The following is a 23,407-nucleotide window of genomic DNA, read 5'->3' as shown; positions in this document are numbered from 1 at the left end:
GGAATGTGGGGTTTGGGGATCACAGGTTCAGAGATCATGGGTTCAGGGAATGAGGGGGTCGGGGAGCTCTGCCATGTGACCAGCTGGGTTTGGGGAATGCCATAGCTACCTGCCGTAAGGGAAGGGCTTAGACTTCCCACAGCTCCAGCCATAAGCCAGAAAAGCCCAGTTTTACCTTGAGCAATCACTGTTTCTGTTGCACTTTCTCCAGATCAATGTCCAAAAGTCTCCTGCTTTGTGGGTTCCCAATACAGCTCACTGAGTCAGGATTATGTCCCCACTCAGCCATTTTTTTGTAGGAGAGATGATGTGGTTGCACTGACACTGATGCCATCTTGCCCCTCTTCTCCCTTTTGTTTTTTTAATGTGATGTATTACATTAATTGTTTCTCTTGTGCTGTACCACTTTTTCATACCTGCACTATGATCAATTTGTTCATAGTGTATAATTTTTAAATGTGTTATTGGATTCAATTTGCCAGTATTTGGCTATGGATTTTTACATCTATAGTCATAAAAGAAATTGGTCTGCGTGTTTCTTTTTTTATAGTATCTTTATTTGGCTTTGATATTAGGGTGAAGTTGACCTCATAGAGTGACTTAATTTGTGTTCCCTGTTGTTCAAATTTTTTGGAAGAATATGAGCAGGGTTGGTATTAATTCTTCCTGGAATGACTGAGAGATTAACCTATGAAGCCATATGGTCCTGGGCTTTTCTTTGTTTGAAGATTTTCGATGACTGATTCAATATCTTCACTTCTAATTGGTCTGTTGATTTTTCATTGTAGCTTGGTTGTATATTTCTAGGAATGTATATTCATCATCTAAGTTTTCTAATTTTTTTTGGTAACTTGTTCAAAGCATTCTCTTATGATCATTTTTTCCCCCTGTGGGTTCAGTAGTAATGCTCCCCTTTCATTTCTGATTTTATTTATTTGCATCTCCTCTCCTTTTTCTTTGTCATCTAGCTATGGAGTTGTCAATTTTATTGATCTTTCCAAAGAACCAACTTTGGGTTTTGTTAATTATCTCTACTGTTTTTTTATTCTCATTTTCATTTACTTTTGCTCTAATCTGTTATTTCTTTCCTCCTACCTGCTTCCAGATTAGTTTGTTCTTTTTCTACTTCCTCCAGGTGCACAGTTAGATCTCTGATTTTAGCTTTCTTTTTTTTAATGGAAGCATTTAGGGCTACTAATTTCCTTCCCATCACTTTCCCTTCACTCTATCCTAAATTTTTATGTGTTGTGTTCTTTTCCTTTATCTCATATTTACTGATTTCCCTTGCAATTTCTTCTTTGACCCACTGTTTGAGTATGTTAATTAATTTCGGTATATTTGTGGATTTTCTGGTTTTCCACTATTATTGATGTCCAGCTTTACTCCATTATGACCAGAGAGGATATTCTGTATAGTTTTAATCTTTTTAAGTTTATTGAGAATTATGTTGTGACCTGTTTTATTCTGCTGGGTTGTAGAAATGCAATGTACCAGAAACAGGTTGGTTTTCGCAATGAGAACTTATTAGTTTACAAGCTTACAGTTTTGAAGCCATGGAGATATCCAAAGATGGCCTCATTGAGATACTTTCTCCTTGAAGACCAGGTGTCAACAATCCTATACTCCTTTGTCACATGAAAATTCTCATGGCAGAATTGGCTTGTCTTTCCTTACTCCCCAGGTTTCATTGTTTCCATTTCATGCTCCCAGCCTTCTCTCTCTCTTCATCTTAAGTTTATTCTCTTATTAAGGCCTCCAGTAAGAAGATTAAGAACCACCCACAAAGTTTTACACCCACAGTAATGGATTAAATATAAGAACATATTGCCTGGGTACGTCCAGGTTTAAAATGTCAGACTCCACCTTCTGGAACCCCAAAAGACATGTTCTTTTCACTTGAAAATATATTCCTTCCATCACAGTGTCCCAAAGCCTTAAATACATTTAGTAGGAGTGTTAAGCACAAAGTCTGATCAAAATCAGTTATAGCAGAATAAATCGGAAGAAGGCAGCAGATAAAGGAACTCCAAGAGCAAACTCATCTTAAGAGCAGTTACTAATAACACAGAGTTATGTAAAGCACCTGTTTGGGAGACCCAGGAGACCAGAAAAGCAGGCTGCAACATCCATGAAAGAAGAGAAAGCAGACACTGTCCATCTGCAGTAAGTAGGCTGATGTGCATGCTCCACTGGCAGCCTTAGAAGCTATTCCATGACTGGAATGAGAAGCCCTATTTCCCAAAAATGGGAGGGGAGTCAGTTGGGCACTGACTTCAGCGACTGATTAGCAAATTCATCTGCTAAAGTAAAATCCTAAGAACAGCTAATGTTTGAATCTTTCCAAGTTGGAAAGAGGCCAGTAGCCACCATTTTAACTCTGCCCCCAGCATGAGTGGAAGCAGGGCTGGTTGAAAATCACAGTGCAGGTGGGGACTGGCTGCTTTCTATCCAGCTTGGATTGCAGCCCTAGCCTAGGCTCCAGCCTTACCTCCAGCAGGGAGGAAACTGGGAGGACCTGCATCAGCCTTTCTAGGCAACTGCAGGTGCTTTTAGCTGGCACAGACTGAATAGTTGGATGCCTGGGAATCCACCCCCACTCCCCAATAGGATAGGAGGGGAGCTGTGTTTCCTTGGATTCTCTGGGCAACTGTGGGTGTTTTCTTCTATTTATTTATTCATTTATTCATTCATTCATTCATTCATTCATTCATTCATTCATTCATTCATTCATTTATTTCTCTCCCCTTCCCCCCACACCCCGGTTGTCTGTTCTCTGTGTCTATTTGCTGCATCTTCTTTGTCCGCTTCTGTTGTTGTCAGTGGCACGGGAATCTGTGTTTCTTTTTGTTGCGTCATCTTGTTGTGTCAGCTCTCCGTGTGTGCGGCACCATTCCTGGGCAGGCTGCACTTCCTTTTGCACTGAGCAGCTTTCCGTACGGGGCGCACTCCTTGAGCATGGGGCTGCCCTATGCGGGGGACACCTCTGTGTGGCTCAGCACTCCTTGAGTGCATCAGCACTGCACATGGGCCAGCTCCACATGGGTCAAGGAGGCCCGGGGTTTGAACTGTGGACCTCCCATGTGTGGACGGATGCCCTAACAACTGGGGCACGTCCACCACCCCAGGTGTTTTCTATATTCACAAACTGATTTGTGAATGTTGTTTCACAACATTGACATATGATAGGAGGGAGCTGTTGTTTCTTCAGCCTCTCTGGCAACTGCAAGTGCTTTCTGCCAGCACAGGTGGGATACTCAGACACCTGTAGCTCCACCCCTGCACCCCCCCACAGTAGGGTAGCAGAGGGAGTGTGTTCCCTCAGCCTCTCTTAATAACTGCAGGCATTTTGGCCCACATGGACTAGTTTGTTGGGTACTTGGAACTCCTTCCTCCTCCTCCTCCCACATATATATAAGAGGAAGTGGTGATTCCTCAGCCTATGTAGGCAACTGCAGGTATTGTAGGCATACATGAACTGGACACCTGTGACTCCACTCCCAACCTCAATAGGACTAGAAGAAGGCAGTGTCTCCCTAGCCTCTCTGAGCAAGTACAGGTACTTTCAGCCTACACAGACTGAATAGTCAGACATGTGTGACTCCACCACCCTCCCCCAATAGGATAAGAAGGGGCTGATATTTCCTCAGCCTCTCTGGGCAATGGCAGGGACTTTTGGCCTATGTCTCCACCCCATCCACCAAAAGCATAAGAGAGGGCTGGTGTTTCCTCAGCCTCTCTGGGCAACCAGACACTCAGCTTGTACTGACTAGACTGTTTGTTGCTTATGGCTCTACCCCCAATCCCCAGTAGGATAGAAGAGGAGCTGTTTCCTCAGCCTCTCTGGGCAACTGCAGATGCTTTCAGCCCAAATGGGTTAGGTTATTGGGCACCTGTTTTTTCTTCCCTACCCCTTCAAGAGCAGAAGGAATGGTATTCCCTCAGATTTTAAGGGCAACTAGAGGCACTTTAAAGTCACATGGATTAGATTTGGGGGCACTCCTGAGAGTCCATCCCCACCCCTGGCAGGGTAGGACGGGGGCTGGTGCTATTTCAGTTTACCTGGGTAACTGCAGTCAGTTTTGACCCACAAGACTTAGTTTTTTGCCCACAATTGCACTCCATCCCCACCCCAAGCAGGAGAAGAAAGGTTGTGAAGCTTCATCAACCTCTCCTGGCAACTACAGAAGATCTTGGCTTGCAAAGCTTGGATTACTACACACAACTGCAACTCTTTCCCTACCCCTGGCAGAGGACAAGGGTGGGAGATACTTTATTGGTTCCTGGGGCAATGCAGAAAGCATCAGCCTCCAGAGCTAACAGGACCAACTACAACCTACTACACAAGAAGCAATGGAGAAAGAGAAAGAAAGCCCTAAACTAAAGAGAGAAACTGCACTAAGAACAAATACTTCTAGGAAGTCAGATGCTGAAACACCAACAACAACAAAAAAAAACCAATCCATTAAAAAAACAGGAAGATATGCCCAGTCAAAGAAACAAGATATGCCTCCAGATAACATAAAGGAGTTGAAACAGGTAATCGTAGATGTTCAAACAAATCTCCTTAATAAATTCAATGAGATGGCTACAGAGATTAAGAATATTAAGAAGACACTGGGCGAGTACACAGAAGAATTTGAAAACATGCATAGAAAAATAACATCTTATCAGAATGAAAGGCATGATAAGTGAAGTTAAAAGTGCTGGAGGTGCAGTTAATGTTGGGGTTTAAGATATATTTAGGGGATTTGAATCTCTGGACTGACAATGTGATAGCCAGGTCCTGAGCCTCAACAGACTCCAGCACCTACAATCTGATTTATTGGACTTACCACACTCAGCTAAGATGGAGGTGAAGAAGGACAACCACCACACCATGGAGCCTAGAGTGATTACAACTGAAAATGGGAGGATTGCATCCAGCATCCAGGTGGAATCTGAGCCTCCTCTTGACATAAAGGTGCAATGGACACAACCAATCCAGTGTCCACATAGAAGAGGTGGCATTGGATTGGGAAAAGTGGACATAATGGACAAAGGGTATGGGGAAAGGCAGGAAGAGATGAGAGGTGGAGGCGTCTTCGGGACATGGAGCTGCCCTGGATGGTGCTTCAGAGGTAATCACCGGACATTGTAAATCCTCACAGGGCCTACATGATGGAATAGAGGAGAGTATGGGCCATGATGTGAACCAATGTATATGAGGTGCAGAGGTGCCCAAAGATGTACTTACCAAATCCAATGGATGTGTCATGATGATGGGAACGAGTGTTGTTGGGGGGGGGGGGGAGAGGGGGGGGTGGGGGGGTGGGGTTGAATGGGACCTCACATATATATTTTTAATGTAATATTATTACAAAGTCAATAAAAATAAAAAAATTAAAAAAAAAAAAAGAAAACAATTCCATTTAAAAAAAAATACACTGAAGGCATATAACATCAGAACTGAAGAGGTGGAAGAAAGGATCAGTGAACTTGAAGACATGGCCTCCAAAAGTGAACATACAAAAGAACAGATGATGAAAGAATGGAGAAAAATTGAACAGGGTATCAAGGAATTAAATGATTGCAAGAGATGTGGAAACATACATTTAATGGGTATCCCAGAAGGAGAAGAGAAAGGAAAATGGGCAGAAGAAATATTTAAATAAATCATGGCTGAAAATTTCCCACTCCTGTTGAAGGACATTGATATCTGTGTCCAAGACTCACAAAGTACTCCCATCCAAATAAATCCTAATAGAGCTGCTCTGAGACACTTACTTATCAGAATATCAAATCCAAAGACAAAGAATTCTAAGAGTAACAAGAGAAAAATGATACATCACATACAAGGAACACCCAATAATATTAAGTGCTGATTTCTCACCAGAAACCATGGAGTCAAGATGGCAGTAGTATGATATATTTTATTTTATTTATTTTTTAATGCATTAAATTACATAAATATTGCATAAAAAATGTAAGGGATTCCCATATTCCCCACTCCCTCCCCTTTCCACACTTTCCCACATTAACAACATCCTTCATTGGTGTGGTACATTTGCTACAACTGGTGAACACATACTGGAGCATTGCCACTAACTGTGGATTATAGTTTACATGATAGTTTAAACTCTGTCCCACACAATTTTGTAATTTATGACAAGATATATAATTGTTTGTATCCATCATTGCAATGTAATTTAGGACAATTCTTATGTCATGAAAATGCCTCCATATTACACCTTTGTTCCCCTCTCCCTCCCTTAAGAACCCCTGGTGGCCACTGCCTCCACATCAATGACAAAAGTTCTTCCTTTGCTAAAATAACAATGTCTATAGTAGAATAAGAGTAAGTCTATTCTAGTCCATCATTCATGACCCAATCCTGAAGATTCTAAGCTGGTGATGCCCACTCTGCCTCTAATTGAGAGGGGGCTTATATCCCATGGGGCAGGTGGGTAGGACTATCTTGCTTGCAGTTGCAGAAATTCTTTGTTCCTTGGGGTGGTCATTGTCCATCATCATACCCTTTTTAGTTGTCCTGGATGAGTCCAATGAACTGGAGAGTAGGTGTTGCAACTTTGTTGGGATTCAGGACCCAAACGTGCAGACCATTTTTTAAAATATAGATTTTATTTTTTAAAAAGATACTTAGATTACATAAAATGTTACATAAGAAACATTCCCATATGCCCCAATCCACACACCTCCCACTCTTCCCCACATGAACAGCTTCTTTCATTAATATTGCAATTCATGAACACATTTTGGAGCATTGCCACTAAGTGTGGATTATAGTTTACATTTTAGTTTAAACTCTCTCCCACTCAATTCTGCAGGTTATGGCAGGATATATCATGTCTTGTATCTGTCATTGCAATGTCATTCAGGACAATTCCAAGTCCTGAAAATGCTCCCATATTTCTCCTCTTTTTCTCTCTCCGTGTTCAGCACCTCCAGTGGCCACTATCTCCACATCAATAATATAATTTCCTCCATTGTTGGAATCACCACAAGTCTATAGTAGAATACCAGTAAGTCCACTGTAGTCCATATTTTATACCTCAATCCTGCAGATTTGTGGATGGTATTGCCCACTGCACGTCTAACTGAGATGGGGCCTTGACCCCATATGGCTGATGAATGGGACATTCTTGCTTGCAGTTATAGACTCTCTCAGTTCCTTTGTATGGTGGTTTCCCCTCCTCACCTCTTTGTTAGTTGTCCTGGGTGAGTCTAATGAACCAGGGAGTAGGTGTTTCAACTTTGCTGAGGCTCTAGGCACAACTGGCTTATGGAAACCCTGGAGATTCAAGTCTCTTGGATGTACACCTACAAACTCCAGCACAAACTACAGATTCAAGTATAAGGGACAGAGAAGGCATGTGTAGAGAAGTCACAACTGAGTCCAACTCTGTCACACTCGGAACTATAAACTCCAAAGTAGGGTCCACTGGCAAGGCATCCAAGACCAGAGCTATCAGCATGACTGTAGGACCTGGGTGTTTCCACCTAGATACTGCAAGAGAAAAACTGCCAGCCAAGAATTTTATACCTAGCAAGATTGCCTTTCAAAAATGAGGGTAAGTTTAGAATAGTCACATTTGAACAGAAACTATGAAATTTGAAGCTAAGAGACCAGCTGTGCAGGAAGAACTACAGAGAGTGAAGCAGCCTGTAAGAAAAGACAAGAGAGAGATGCTTGGAAGAAAGTCTAGAAATGAAGATTATATCAGTAAAAGTAACTAAAATGTAAAAAGAGTGATAAATATAAAATACCATCGGTAAAACCTAAAGGTCAAAATGGGTGAAGAAAAAATACCTTTACAGTAATAACATTGAATCTTAATGGATTAAAGTCCTCATTCAAAGTACACAGACTGGCGGAATGGATAAGAAAATATAAGCCATCTGTATGCTGTCTACAAGAGACTCACCTTAGACCCAAATATACCAAAAAAAAAAAAAAAAAAAAGCTGGAGTAGCTATAGTTACATTGGATAAAATAGACTTAAAAACAAAATTGTTAGCTGACCTAAGGTGAGGATGGTCAACCACCACACCAAGGAACAGGAAGAGTCTACAAACTGCAAACAGGAGAATACCATCCATCAGCCATATGGGGTGTAAGCCCCCTCTTGATTTAGAGGTGTAGTGGGCCTCGCCACCACAGGATCTTCAGAATGGAGGAATAAAATATGGATTAGAGTGGACTTACTGGTATTCTACTACAGAATTATTGTGACTCTAGCAATGGAAGAAATTATATCATTGATGTGGAGTCAGTGGCCAGGGGAGTTGCTGAAGGCAGGGAGAGGGAAAAAGTGGTGTGATCTGGGGGCATTTTTGAACTTGCAGTTGTCCTGAGGGATATTGTAGAGACAGATGCACGACATTATATATCCTGCCATAACCCACTGAATGGATTGGGTGAGTGTAACCTACAATGTAAACTATAATCCATGCTGTGTAACAGTGCTCCAAAATGTATTCATCTAATGCAATGAATGTACCACACTAATGAAAGAAGTTGTTGATGTGGGAGGTGTGGGGAGTGTGGGGAATAGAGTATATGGGAACCTCTTATATTTTTAATGAAACATTTTGTGTGACCTATGTATCTTTAAAAAAAGGTAAATTAGAAAAAGCAAAACTGTTAGTAGAGGAGACAAAGAAGGACATTATATATTAATATAAGGGGCATTACACCAGGAAGGAATAACAAGCATAAATTTATATGCATCTAACAAGGATGCCCCAAATTTGGCAATTGCTGGTAAAACTGAAGAGAGAAGTAGATGCCTCTACAGTAATAGTTGGAGTGTTCAATACACGACTCTCAGCATTAGATAGAACATGTGGGCATAGAATGGTATATGGGCCTCTTAAATTTTTTGAATGTAACATTTTTTAAAAAAGAGGGAAAAAAAAGAAACAAAGTTTGAGTACTATTATAAATGAACTAAACCTAATAGATATATACAGAACATTGTATCACAAAACAGCAGGATATACATTCTTTTCCAGTGCTCATGGATCTTTCTCCAGGATGGGCCATATTTTGAGTAACAAAGAAGATCTGAATGAATTCAATAAGATCGAGATTATGCAAATAATTTTTTTCTGATCATAATTGAATAAAGCTGGAAATCCACAACAGGTGGAAAAATGGAAAATTCACAAATATATGGAGATGAAGCAACACACAGTTAAATAATCAGTGGGTCAAAGAAGATATTGAGAAATAAAGCAATATTTCAAGAGAATGAAAATCAGTACACAACATATCAGAACCTATGGGATGCAGTAAAGGCAGTACAGAGAACAAAATTTATAACCCTCAATGCTTACATTAAAAAAGAAAGAGCTAAAATCAATGACTTACCTACACAGCTAGAGGAATAGAAAAAGAATAATAAACTAATCCGATAGCAAGCAGAAGGAATGAAATATCAATGATCAGAGTAGAAATTAAAAAAATTAAAACCAAAACAAAACAAAACAAAACAATAGAACTAACAAACTAAAAGTTGGTTCTTCAGGAAGGTTAATGCAATCAAAATCTGTTACCTAGAATGACAAAGAAAAAAGAAAGAGGATGTGAACAAATAAAGAATGAAAACAGGGTCATTACTACTGACCCCACAGAAATAAAAGAGATCATAAGAGGATTCTATGAACAACTGTATGCAAAGTAACTGGACAATGTAGATGAAATGGAAATACTTAGGAATGTACAAACAACCTACACTGGCCCTAGAAGAAATAGAGGATCTCAACAAAGCAATCACAAGAGATTGAAACAGTCATCAAACAACTCTCCAAATTGATAAACCTAGGACCAGATGGTTTCACAGGTGACTTCTAATAAGCATTCAAAGGAAACTTAATAACAATCTTACTCAAAAAATTCCAAAAAATTGAACAGGAAGAAACACTAGCAAACTCACTCAATGAAGCCAATATCATCCTAATACCAAAGTCAGATAAAGATATTTCAAAAAAAAAAAAGAAGAAATTTACACACTGATTTCCCTTTTGAATACAGATATTTCCCTTGTGAATACAGATATGAAATTCCTCAACATAATACTTGCTAGTGGAATGCAACAATGCATTAAAAGAATTATTCATCATGATCAAGTAGGTTTTATACCAAGCATGCAAATGTGGTTCAACACAAGAAAATCAATCATCATAATACACCACATTAATAAATCAAAGAATAAAAATCACATGGCCCTATAGATTGTTGCAGAAAATTCATTTCACAAAATACAGCATCCTTTCTTGATAATAATACTACAAACGAAAGGACTTGAAGGAAACTTTCTCAGCATAATAAATGTTTTTAATATATTGAAAGCCCATATCTAACATTGTACTCAATGGTGAAAAACTGAAAGCTTTCTTGTTGAAATCACGAGCAAGGCAAGAATGCCCACTGTCACCACTGTTGTTCAATATTGTGCTAGACGATCTAGCAAGAGCAGTCAGGCAAGAACAGGAAATAAAAGGCTTCCATATTTGAAAGGAATAAGTATAACTTTTGCTTTTTGCAAATGATATGATTCTATACCTAGAAAGTCCCAAAATCTATAACAAAGTTGCTACATCTAATAAACAGTTTCAGCACAATGGAAGAATACAAGACTAATATGCAAAATCAGCAGTGTTTCTATACACTAGCAGTGTACAATCTTAGGAGGAAATCAGAAAAATATTCCATTTACAATAGCAACTAAACCATTAAAATATTTAGGAAAAACTTAACCATGATGTAAAGCACTTGCATTCAGAAAAGTACAATGCATTGCTAAAAGAAATTTCAAAAGACCTAAATAAATGGGAGAACATTCTGTGTTCATGGATTGGAAGACTAAATATCATTATGATGTCAGTTCTATCCAAACTGATATACAGATTCAATATAATCCTGATAAACATTCCACTGCCATTTTTTATGGAAATGGAAAACACAATTATGAAATTTATTTGGAAGCGAGAAACATATTAAAAAGAAAAAGGAAAGTTGAAGGACACTCACTTCCAACTTTACATCATATTTCCAACTACAGTGGTAAAAATAGCATGGTACTGGCATAAAGATAAGCACATAGGCCAATGGAACCGAATTGTTGTTTCAGAAACACACCCTCACATCTATGTGCAAGTGATTTTTGACAAGGCTATCTAACCCAGACAGCTGGGGCAGAACAGTCTTCAACAGATGGTGCTGGGAGAAATGGATATCCATAGCCAAAAGAAGCAAAGAGAACACCTATCTCACACCTTATACAAAAATTATATCAAAATGATTCAAAGACTTAACTTTAAATTCTACAACCATAAATTTCCTGGAAGAAAACATAGGGGAACATCTTGAAAGACCTTGTGGCAGGTGGTGGATTCTTAAATCTTACACTGAAAGCACAAGCAATGAAAGAAAAAATTGATAAATGTGACTTCCTTAAACTTAAAACATTCTGTGATTCAAAGAACTTCATCAAGAAATTGAAACATCAGCTCACTCAAAGGGAGAAAATATTTGGAAACCACATATCTGGTAAAGATTTGATTTTCATCCTATATTTTAAAAATCATACAACTCAATAATGAAAGAGCAAGCAATTCAATTAAAAAATGGGCCAAAGACTTAAATAGACATTTTCCCAAAGGGGACATACAAATGGCCAAAAAGCATATGAAAAATGTTTACCATCAGTAGCTATTAGGGAAATGCAAATCAAAATAACAGATCTCTCACTCCACAAAGAATGCCCATTAATAAACAGACAACAATAAGTGCTAGAAAGGATGTGGAGAAATAGGAAAACTCCACTGTTGGTGGGAATGTAAATGGTGCAGCCTCTGTGGAACACAGTTTGGCGGTTCCTCAGCAAGCTTATTATAAAACTACCATAAAATCCAGCGATTCCTCTACTAGGAATTCATCCAGAAAAACTGACAACTGTGGCATAAAAAGACATCTGCACATTAATGTTCATAGTGGCATTATTCACAGTTGCTTAAAAATGGAAACAACCTAAGTGTCCATTGGCCAACAAATGGATAAACAAAATATGGTATATTCATACGATGGAAAACTATGCTGCTGTAAGAACAAATGAAATTAGAACAAAAATGATAATTGAGATGAACCTTGAAGACATTATGTGAAATGAAATAAGTCAGACACAAAAAGATAAATATTGCATGGTCTCACTAATATGAACTAAATACGAAGAGTAAACACTTGGAGTTAAAACCTAGACTATAGGTTATTAGAGATAAGAGGAGGGCTGAGGAGGTGTTTTGATGCATAATGTACATAGAAGTTTTAATTATCTTGACTGTAAAAATGTGGAAATGGATAAAGTTGATGGTAACACAATGATGAGTTATAAACCAGATTGTAAATCAGATTGTTTATAAATCAGATTTATAAATCAGATTGTAGGTGAAAAGTATGTTCTAGGGATGTAAATGTCAATTGAAAGAAAGCTAGAGAAGAATCTAAGGACTGAATAACATAGCGAACCCAGAGGTAAATGAGAATTGCCATTAATAGTACAAATAAAGAATGTTCTTCTATGAACTATAACAAATGCACATCACTATTGCAAGGTGGTAAGAATGTGGAGAAGTTTAGGAAAAATACAATTTATGTAACCTATGGACTATAGTTAGCAGCAATACTGAAATATTCTTCCATCAATGCCAAAGATGCACTATGTTAATAATAGGGCGATTTGGAAAAAAATATACCAAATGCACACTACAGTTCACAGTTAGTGGTGATAATATGATGACATTATCTAATAATCTGTAGCAATATTCTGCAACAATATAATGTGTTGGTGAGTGATGTTGAATGAGAATTCCACACTTGTGCATGATTGTTTTAGAAATTCTCAGCTTCTCTAATAAAAATTTATTTTTAAGTATCAGTTATAGGTGTTGTCTGTCCTAGGACACAATGCCCTCAGGTTATGCACTTGTGAAACTAAGAATAATTTACTTCCAAAATAAAAAGAAGAGGCTGTCAAAGGATAAATGCTCCCTTTGCCATAAGGAGAAATTGGAAGGAAAACAGTGATTACTGGTTCCAGTCATTTCTGAAACCCTGCAAGACTTGGTCCATTAGATTTCAAGGTCTGAGAGTCATCTATAGAACAAGTTTTGTCCTTGGGTGCTGATGAGCAGTAGCACTCCCATCCTTTCCAAGGGCTTGTACAATGGACATGGTCTTGGTTCCACACTTGCCAAGCATCCGGGTGGTGGCCTAATTTTCTCTAATCCCCAGGTAATAAGCTTCACCCTCTAAGAAATCTGGGTTGGAGGCCAGACTTTCCCCATTGTCCAGGACACAGGCTGAACACCCTTATAGCAGTGGGGTGGGGGCCAGACTCTCCCCAACCCACAGGAAATGTGCTCCACCCTCTCTGAAGACAGAGGCAAAAGCACTATTCCTAAATAATGGGGCAAAAGGTCCGCTCTCTTCAAGTGCTGGAGCATACTCACCCTTTCCACACATGTGGTTGGGCTTACTCACTTGGCCTTAGAAGATGTCTTCAGTCCAGAGCTCAGCTTCCATGGTTCTCTCTTTAAAGACATTTTTCCTTCAGTATGTCCCCTTTCTGTACCTTTTAGTCCAGGCTGGAAGTGGTTCCATTTATACAGGTTCCACAAAATAATTTGTCAGTTCCACATAGTGCACAGGGGTCCAAACCATCCAACAGTAAGACTTTCCACAGATCCTTCCTGTATAATTGCATCTCCAATCCTGACTTCCACTGAAATGGCTGACTGATTCCATGTTCAGTTACATCCTCACATTGAGTATTGTTCTCTGGTGACTCATTTTCTGGAAACTCAGAATTTTCCAAACCATTAATTTCTGGTTTCCTTTTGCCCAGGAAATCAGTTCTCAGTTTATCCCTTTCCTCTTTAATTTTACTGTAAGTTGCAAGGAGAATCCATGCTGCACTTCCCATATTTATTTGGAAATCTCTTCAGGTAGGTATCCATGCTCATCACTTTCAAATTCTGACAGAAGAACACAATTTTTTGATGTCCTCTGCCACTTTAAAACAAGTGTCACCTTTCCTCCAGTTTCCAAGGACATAGCCATCATTTCTGCCTGAGATCTTATTGGAAGTATCTTTAGCATCCATGTTTCTACTAATAGTCTCCTCAAAGCAATATAAACCTTTCTATCAAACATCTCACTGTCCTTCCTGCATATCGAATCAATACATCATTTCCTCATTTTTGGTATTTGCAATAACACTGCCCCAATTTTCTTGCCAAAATTCGGCCAGGCTACTGAAATGCAATATACAGAAATGGGCTGGCTTTTACAATGGAAATATATTAGTATACAAGCTTACAATTCTAAGCAGTGAAAATTTCCACATCAAGACATCATCAGGCTATGCTTTTTCCCCAAAGACCAGCTGCTGGTGATCCTGGACCCCTCTGTCACATGGCAAGGCACATGGCAGTGTATGCTGGTCTCTCCCTTCCCTCCAGTTTTCAGGATGTAAGTGGGGTCAAAAGTTATGGAATGTGAGGTTGAGCAGGGTGGGGGATGGTTTGGACTACCCATGGAACTGAGGGAAGGGATGGAGGAAGGAACAGGTGAACTCAGGGGGTTTGTAGGACTGTGGTTAAACCTATAATGATGGGAATATTCTTTGGTAAATATGGCAGAGAAGAGTTACTGGTGAAGGGCATCGGATGTGGGTGGATATGTGGGAAAGGGTGCACTTGGGGCATGCTTCTATGAAATATTAAAGTGTTCATCTTGTTATAGTGGTTATCACAGTGGGTGGAGAACCACACAATAAACAAGAAAATATTAAACTCCCTTCCTGGGGAGTCCTGCTACATTCTCAAATGAGTGGCAACGATCTCTCAAGTACATAGAAAGTGCCTAATGAAAGAAAATAGAGGCGGCGGACTTGGCCCAGTTGTTAGGGTGTCCATCTACCACATGGGAGGTCCGCAGTTCAAATTCCGGGCCTCCTTGACCGGTGTGCAGCTGGCCCATGTGCAGTGCTGATGCGCGCAAGGAGTGCCCTGCCACACAGAGGTGTCCCCGCGTAGGGGAGCCCCATGAACAAGGAGTGCGCCCCATAAGGAGAGCTGCCCAGTGCAAAAGAAAGTGCAACCTGCCCAGGAATGGCGCCACACACACGGAGAGCTGACACAAGACGCAACAAAAAGAAACACAGATTCCCATGCCGCTGACAACGACAGAAGCGGACAAAGAAGAAGACACAGCAAATAGACACAGAGAACAGACAACAGGGGTGGGGTGGGGGGGAGGGGAGAGAAATAAATTTTAAAATCTTAAAAAAATAAAGAAAATAGAACAGTATGCCAAGCTCTCAATATTAATGCATGTAATTATGTGTCATACTCAGGTAAGACATTTTTAAAAGGAGAAAATGTGAGATGGGTAGGGGTTGGAGTATATGGTAATCCCCTAAATTTTCCATATGACTTTTCTGTAACCTAAAGTTTCTTTGAAAATGAAATGAAAAAAAAAAGGACAATGGGGGAACATAAAGAACAAATTGTTAATATACCTAAAAGATAACAGATCTTACGGTGATGAAAGACAATGCAAAAAGAAGTCTTTTTTTTTTTGAGGGGAGGATTTGGATTGCAGTAGGGTTGCACCTGTGGCTGGGGAGGATCACTGGTGTGGGGTGTCATTTCTTCTTTTTAAATCTGTATGCCTTCTCTTTCCTTTTCTTATCTTTTTGCACTATTTAAAACTTCCTGTACAGTATTAACTAGAAGTGATGAAATCAGACATCATTGTCTTATTTCTGGTCTTAAGGGAAAGCTTTAAACATTTCACCATTAATAATGATACTAATATTAGGATTTTCATGGGTTCCCTTTATCATATTGGTAACATTTCTTTCTATTCCTAGATTGCTGATGGTTTCACCGTAAGTGGGTGTTGTGTTTTCTCAAATGTTTATTCTGTGTCTATTGAAATGATCATATGCGTTTTCTCCCATGATCTATTTCTTTAATATACTTTTTATTCTTTAAAAGGTACTTAGATTACACAAAATATTATACAGAAAATATAAGGGATTCCCATATGCTCCACTCCCCACAGCTCCCATCCTTCCCTACATGAACAATTTGTTTCATTAGTGTGGTACATTCATTGCAACTGATGAACACATTTGAAGCTTTGCCACACTCCTTTCTACTCAATTCTGTAGATTATGGCAACATATATAATGTCCTGAATGTGTCATTGTAATGTCATTCAGGACAATTCCAAGACCTGAAAATGCCCCCATATTGTACCTCTGTTCCCCTCTCCCTGCTTTCAGCATCTCCAATGGCCACTGTCTCCTCATCAATGATATAATTTCTTCCATTGCTAGAATACCAATAAATCTATAGTAGAATACCAAAAAGACCACCCTAGTCCATATTTTATTTCCCAGTCCTGAGGATTGTGGGATTGTTATCCACCTCTAATTGAGAGGGGACCTTGATCGCATATGCCTGATGGGTGGGACTCTCTTCCTTGCAGTTGTAGACACTCTCGGTTCCATGGTATAAAGGTTGTCCATCCTCACTCCTTGTTAGTTGTCCTGGGTGAGTCCAATGAATGAGAGAGTAGGTGTTGCAACTCCACTGAGGCTCAGGGCTCAGCTGGCACATGGACAGCCCAGAGATTCAAGTCTCTTGGATGTTGACCTACCAACTCCAGCACAAGCTATCAGTTAAGATAGAAGGGACAGAAGAGGCAGGTGGAGAGAAGTAACATCTGAGTCGAACTCTGTCATACTCAGGAGCACAAACTCCAAAGTAGGGCCCACTGGCAAGGCACCAAAACTCCAGGGCTGTCTGCCATGATCGTGGGACCTGGAAGTCTCCAGAGCCCTCTGGAACCCCACTACTTGGGGTAGTACCTACTTTGGCAGTCTATGATATCCTGCAGAGGTGTGCATAAGCGATACCTCTGGGATGACCTTCTGACTCACTTTGAAATCTCTTAGCCATATAAGTCATTTATCTTTACCTTTTCCCCCATTTATTCAAGGTATTTTTCCTGTTATGTTGATCACTGGCGTTTGGTAGTAATCCCACGGTGGCAGTGAGGCTCATATCCGGGCATCATGTCCCATGCTGGGGGAATGTAATGCATTTCTATGCTGAGTTTGGCTTAAAGAGAGGCTACATTTAAGCAACATGAGGCTGTCAAGAGGTAGCACTTATATACCCCCATGATCTATTCATGTCGCATACTTGTACATTCATCACTTCGATCATTATTAGAATATTTTCATTATTTCAATAGTAATAATAAACAGAAAAGAGACAAAGAAACCGAAAATTCCTCACCTTTCACTCTGTTTCCCTTGCTGTTCATAGCTCTTACTTAATAATAATTTTTTAAGTTCATATGTAATAACTTCATCTTGATTTTTTACTATCAATTTCTTTTGCCTATTTCTCTAAGGTTTTGCTCATGTCTCATATTCTTATGCTTCAGGTTATTTTTAATTCAGTGCTGAACAATGTGAAAAAATTATAGATAATTTCTAAAGCATTACTTGGAGATAATTTCAAACTTACATAATAGTTGCATAAGAACAGTACAAAGAATATCCATATCCCCTTTACCCAGATTCACCTATTGTTAATATTTCATGCCTTTTGCTTGATATTTTGAGTGTGTTTCCTCTCTCTTTGCTATTTCTCTCTCCTCTCCGCTCTTTATATATTTATACACACCCACACTCTCATACAATTTTGTTCTCAGTCATTTGTGTATGACTCTCATATATCATGGCTTCTTCACCCTTAAATACTTAAAGGTGTATTTCTTAAGGGATATTCTATGAAATACTTTGAGGATCTGGACAATGTGATTCCTTCAAATAGATGTTTATTACATTTTTCAGCTTTCCTGTTTTCTGTGACAAGATCTATCTAAAACAACTTATTCTGCCACTGCCAGAAGCAGAACTTCTATCTCTTTTTATGATTCACTACCACAATTTTAATTAACATAGTGTGTTTTACTCTTCATAGGCCAGTTTCCTCTTATTACCTTTCTTTTTCAGAATTTCCTTACTATTCCTACTTTTTTTTCTATATGGCCTTTATAATTTGTTTAGTTCCCAAATAATTCATTTTTAATTTTTATTATTAAATTATGGATCAATTTAGGAATGATTAACATTGTTAATATTTTAATATTCTTATATAAGAACAGGGTCTGTCTTTCCATTTCTCCAAAACTTCTTTTAGGACCCTGAGTAGCCTTTCCCTTTCTTTCCTCTGTTTACTCTGCTCACAGCAAGATGGATTCTGGATATACTCTGAGTATTGTAACAACCACCTGGATGCCTGCATGGAACTCTCCAAGCTGATGAAGGACAGCCGCTACCAGCACTTCTTTGAGGCCTGTCGACTCTTGCAGCAGATGATTGACATTGCTATCGATGGCTTCCTTTTGACTCCTGTACAGAAGATCTGCAAGTATCCCTTACAGCTGGCTGAGCTGCTCAAGTACACCGCCCAGGACCACAGGTAAGGGACTGAGAGAAAAGAAGGAGCCTCTTTCAACATGTTGGTACTTAATAAGAATGTATGTCCTACCTTTCCCAAACTTTTGTTGTCTTATCTGCACTTGCTCACTTCACAAATCTGTTGTGCATATAAAGTGAGGGAATGTTTGTAAGAGGTGCTTGAAAGTTGTAAATCTGTTGGCATCATCTTTTTGTAGGATTTAGGCCCTGCCTTCTTGGAGCTTATAGCCTATTCCTTAACCCTGAGCACAGCCAAGTGAGTCAACACAGAATAAATTCAGCTGTGAAATCCACTCTGCATGATAAACTCAGATATTTTGGTGCCAGGATGCCCAACTTGTACTGACCCTAGGTTCCTTCTTCAAGGCTCTGGTCTTCTTTTTCCACCCTCTTCTGCCCTACACCAACTGTACCTTTACCTTAGATCTAGAGCCTGGCTGGGGGAAATAGACTTAAGATTTCCCCTGAAGAAAAATATTTTTGAAAAAACCAGCTCAGAAAAGACCAATGAGCTTATCTCTCTCTGAATGGAAATGATAACTCATCCCTTACCAGAAAAGGACATGCTGTGAGTTATCTCCAGCAATGAAGATGGCCTACAGTGAACCATCCACACCCCTTTTCATGTCTTACCCCATGATCCAGAGCTCCCAAACTATTTCGAATGAGTTGTGCCACTAGCCTTGCCTCTAACTGATGATCTTAGACTTCTTTGCCTAGATCTCCTCTCTTCCTAATATTGAACACTCCAGGATGAAAGAATGCCTTTGCCCAAATTCTCTAAACTTTCTGCCTGATTATTACTAGGCCCACTGCTTACTTTCATTTCGTTCCATTGTCTGGTTTTCTTGCAACTGAATTCCAGGCCTAGATGCATAAGGTCAAGGATGTGGGCCATTTGTTTTGGTTTATTCAAGCTTCTAAGCCAGTTTCTAGGTTCATTTTTTGAATCAAATCATGTGTCAGTGCTTCAGTAGTTATGGAACCATGGCCAGATTTCATACTTGTATCCAAATTCAATGGTACTGGACTCTCTTGTTGCCTGGGTAACAAGGTCAGCAGTAGCTCTACCTTCCACAGAGGACCATGCAAAGAATGAGTTGATTCTCCTCTATGTGGCAGTTTACTAGTGGTGGTCGTGGGACTGAGAGGAGGGGTACTAAATACATATGCATTTTGGAGGTGACAAAATCTCACTTGAACAGACTTAATACAGCCCATTGACAGAACCAAGCCCCTTCAAGTCTTCTGAGGATATGTTTTCTTAAATGCATTAACAAGGACTTTGAAGAGCCTCTTAAAATTGGGAGGTTCGAAAAGTAAAATAGAAAATATTTATGGCACCCTGGAATGGAAAGGCCTTTAAAGGAAGATTTTATAGTTAGATTTACTCATTCTATAGTCTGGAAGTAGAAAATGACACAGAGCAAGTCTGTGACAAAGCAAAAACATAAAGCATGAGCAATGGTCTGGAAATATAGCTTTTTCAAGAGCTCCCAATGTGACTTTCATGCCCAGGAAGATTTGTGAACCATTTCACTAGCCAGTCTGGAAGGCTTGTATTAGCTCTGCCAGACTGTGATGTAATGAACCTCAATCACCTCTGCAGTTACATTACGCAGTGCTAAGTGACCAAGCAGCCACTACTGTACCTAAACAAAAATGGGACAGCCTTCAGACCAATGGTTTTAATAACCTAGATATTCAAAGAATGGTTTTGAATTTTTTTTATATCACAGCACTTCACCTGCTTATTCCTAAGTATCTATCCGACAGAACTTAGAAGGAGGATCTAAAAATCATACTGTGAATTGATGGTGTTCACTAAGTATATTATATATTGTGTACTTGATTTTAAGGGCCCCTCAAAAGACCATTTCAAAGCATAGCCCAAAGCCATGTTGGTTTCTTAGGCCAAAGCAACCCCAGAGCACTGTCAAGTTTTCTGGGAACAGGCAAAATAGGACAGCTGCCTGGGATTTGCGATTCCTTTACTCCTTTACTTTTTTTAAATATTTTTTTCTTTATTAAGGAAGTTGTGGGTTTAAAGAACCATCATGAATAAAATACAGTATTCCCATATATTACCCCACCACCAACACCTTGCATTGGTGTGGAACATTTGTTAAAATTGAAGATATCATATTTTTATACTTGTACTACTAATTAAAGTTCATGGATTAATTTAGGATTCACTAGGTAGTGTACTTGCATGGATTTTTAAAATTTTTATTTTCTATCATGTATGTAATGTAACATTTTCCTTTTTAATCATATTCAAATATGTATTTCAGTGCTGTTTATTGGGTTCACAATGTTGTGCTAACATCACCATCATCCATTACCAATATATTTCCATCATTCCAAATAGGAACCCTGTACATTATAAGCCTTAACTTCCCATACCTGATCCCTACCCCATCCCCTGATAATCTATATTCTAGATTCTGTCTCTATTAGTTTGCTTATTTTAATTGTTTCAAATCAGTCAGATAATACAATATTTGTCCTTTTGTTCCACTTATTTCACTCAACAGGATGTCGTAAAAGTTCATCCATGTTATCACCTGTATCAGGACTTAATTTTTTTCAGCTTTTTTTTCTTTTTGTATTTTTTTGTATTTTTTGAAGATACATAGATCACAAAAAATGCTACATTAAAAAACATAAAAGGTTCCCATATATCCCACAGCGCACCCCACCCCACTCCTCCCACATAAACAACCTCTTTCGTTATTGTGGCACATTCATTGCATTTGGTGAATACATTTTTTTAATTGATTTTGTAAAAATATTACATTAAAAAAAATATGAGGTCCCGTTCAACCCTACCACCCCCACCCCACCACTCCCCCCCCAGCAACCCTCACTCCCATCATCATGACTCATCCATTGCACCTGGTAAGTACATCTCTGGACATCTCTGCACCCCATGGTCAATGGTTTACATCATGGCCCATACTCTCCCACATTCCATCCAGTGGGCCCTGGGAGGATTTACAATGTCCAGTGATTGCCCCTGAAGCACCATCCAGGGCAACTCTAAGTCCCAAAGGCGCCTCCATCTCTCATCTCTTCCTGCCATTCCTCATACCCATCAGCCACCATGTCCACTTTTCCCACTCCAATGCCACCTTTTCTCTGTGGACCTTGGATTGGTTGTGTCCGTTGCACCTCTATGTCAAGAGGAGGCTAAGATTCCACATGGATACTGGATGCAATCCTCTTGCTTTCAGTTGTAGGCCCTCTAGACTCCATGGTGTGGTGGTTGTCCTTCTTCAACTCCATCTTAGCTGAGTGAGGTGAGTCCAATAAATCGGATTGTAGGAGCTGAAGTCTGTTGGGGCTCAGGGCCGGGCTATCATATTGTCAGTCCAGAGATTCAAATCCCCTAAATATATCTTAAACCCCAACACCAACTACAATTCCAGTAAAGTAGCATGAAAGTCTTGTGCAAAGAGATCCCATCTGAATCCAGCTCCATCACGCAGAAACACCGGCTCCAAAGAAGGGTCATTCCTCATTTTCCTGATATCCTGTAGTTCTTTCTCTGTACCTTCCTTCATTTCTTTAACACTTTTGAGATCATTTTTTAAAGACTTTGTTTGATATGTTCACATTTTCATTTTGTTTGTTGGTGTTTTCTGTGTTTTAATCCTCTTCCTATGGATGGACCATCATTTCCTATTTATTTGTCTTGTACTTTTTTTGTTGCATACAATACATTTTAATATTTTAAAATCTTAACTTTGGGATTTACTCCCTGAGATGTCTGTTTCTTGGTTTTGTAAGTATCAGATGATAAGAGATTTTCTTGAGCTTCAGCCCTCCTATAGGAATATGATAGTTTGAATTTTGTGAATCCCAGAAAAGAGTGTTCTTGAGCTAATCTATTCCTGTGGGTGTGAAGCCCTTTGCATTAAATTCTGTTGAGGCCTTTAATTAGATCTCTTGATTAGATTGATTTAGGGCTTTTTGATTGGACATCAGTGAAGCATGACCCAGATTAGGTCTAACTTATTTCTGGGTCTTACATAAACTGAGAACAACAGAGAAAAAGACAACACACAGAAAAATGGGCTTTGTCATTTCTGACCTGTCCATGTGAGAGAGAGGACTCCAGGCTCACCTAAGACCTCAGAAAGATAGAGAAACCCTAAGAAGTCTAAGGAAATTAGGCCTAAGGCCTGATTGTCCACAGCTGAGCTCCAGGAGAAAGTAGAGAGAAACTGGCAGGCTTGCCATCTTGCCTCACCATTGTGGCAGGACTCCAGGATCTATTGTTCTTAGGGAAGAGGATTTTTATGTGCCTTTCTGTCACCAGACACTAGCCAGGGACTGGACCCTGTGGTGGCCTGCCTCTCAAGTGGGGCATGAGTGGTGGTAGCATCTGTGCAGAGAAAGCAATTTGTAGTGTTTTGGTTTTTTTTACTGTGATTTATCAGTCTCCTCCTGCCACACTTTCCTGGATGTGGTAAAGTGTTCTGGCCTCTGGAATTTTAAAATAGTTTTTTTCGACAGTTCCTTTCTGTTTAATGGTTGTTTTGTTGAAAGAATTGAGTCCTGGTGCTCCTTACTCTGCCATCTTCCCTGAATGTCTCCTGCAATTTCTTACTGAACGTCCTGCCTCAAGGTGTTTTTGCCCTCAGGGTTCCTAGTCCCATCCCCATCCACCTCCTGAGCCCGGAGTTTTGAGAGTGTTGCTCTAGCAGTGAACAGCTACATCAATCCCTGTGATTCCTTCAAGGTGATCAGTTGGAGTCCAGCACTACCCTTAGGCCATGACCTACCCCTTTTGGAAAACCTCAGGAAGCTGTATCAAGGTGACAGCTCCTGTTGTA

General features: G+C 39.6%; 1 protein-coding gene across 36 annotated transcripts in view; it reads left to right on the top strand.

Moving 5' to 3' along the window:
• ARHGEF9 (Cdc42 guanine nucleotide exchange factor 9) overlaps positions 1-23,407 on the top strand; it is a 530,054-nt gene that overhangs the window by 126,365 nt on the left and 380,282 nt on the right. For all 36 annotated transcript variants that reach the window (XM_071212901.1, XM_071212902.1, XM_058291384.2 and 33 more), the window contains one exon: positions 18,335-18,567. In XM_071212901.1, the coding sequence (XP_071069002.1) occupies positions 18,335-18,567 (233 nt within the window). The remainder of the gene's footprint in view (positions 1-18,334; positions 18,568-23,407) is intronic.

Source organism: Dasypus novemcinctus, chromosome X, assembly GCF_030445035.2.
Source record: "Dasypus novemcinctus isolate mDasNov1 chromosome X, mDasNov1.1.hap2, whole genome shotgun sequence".
Classification (NCBI taxonomy): Eukaryota; Metazoa; Chordata; class Mammalia; order Cingulata; family Dasypodidae; genus Dasypus; species Dasypus novemcinctus.
Note: the sequence above shows the minus strand (reverse complement) of the source record. Positions and strands in the feature narration are given on the sequence as shown.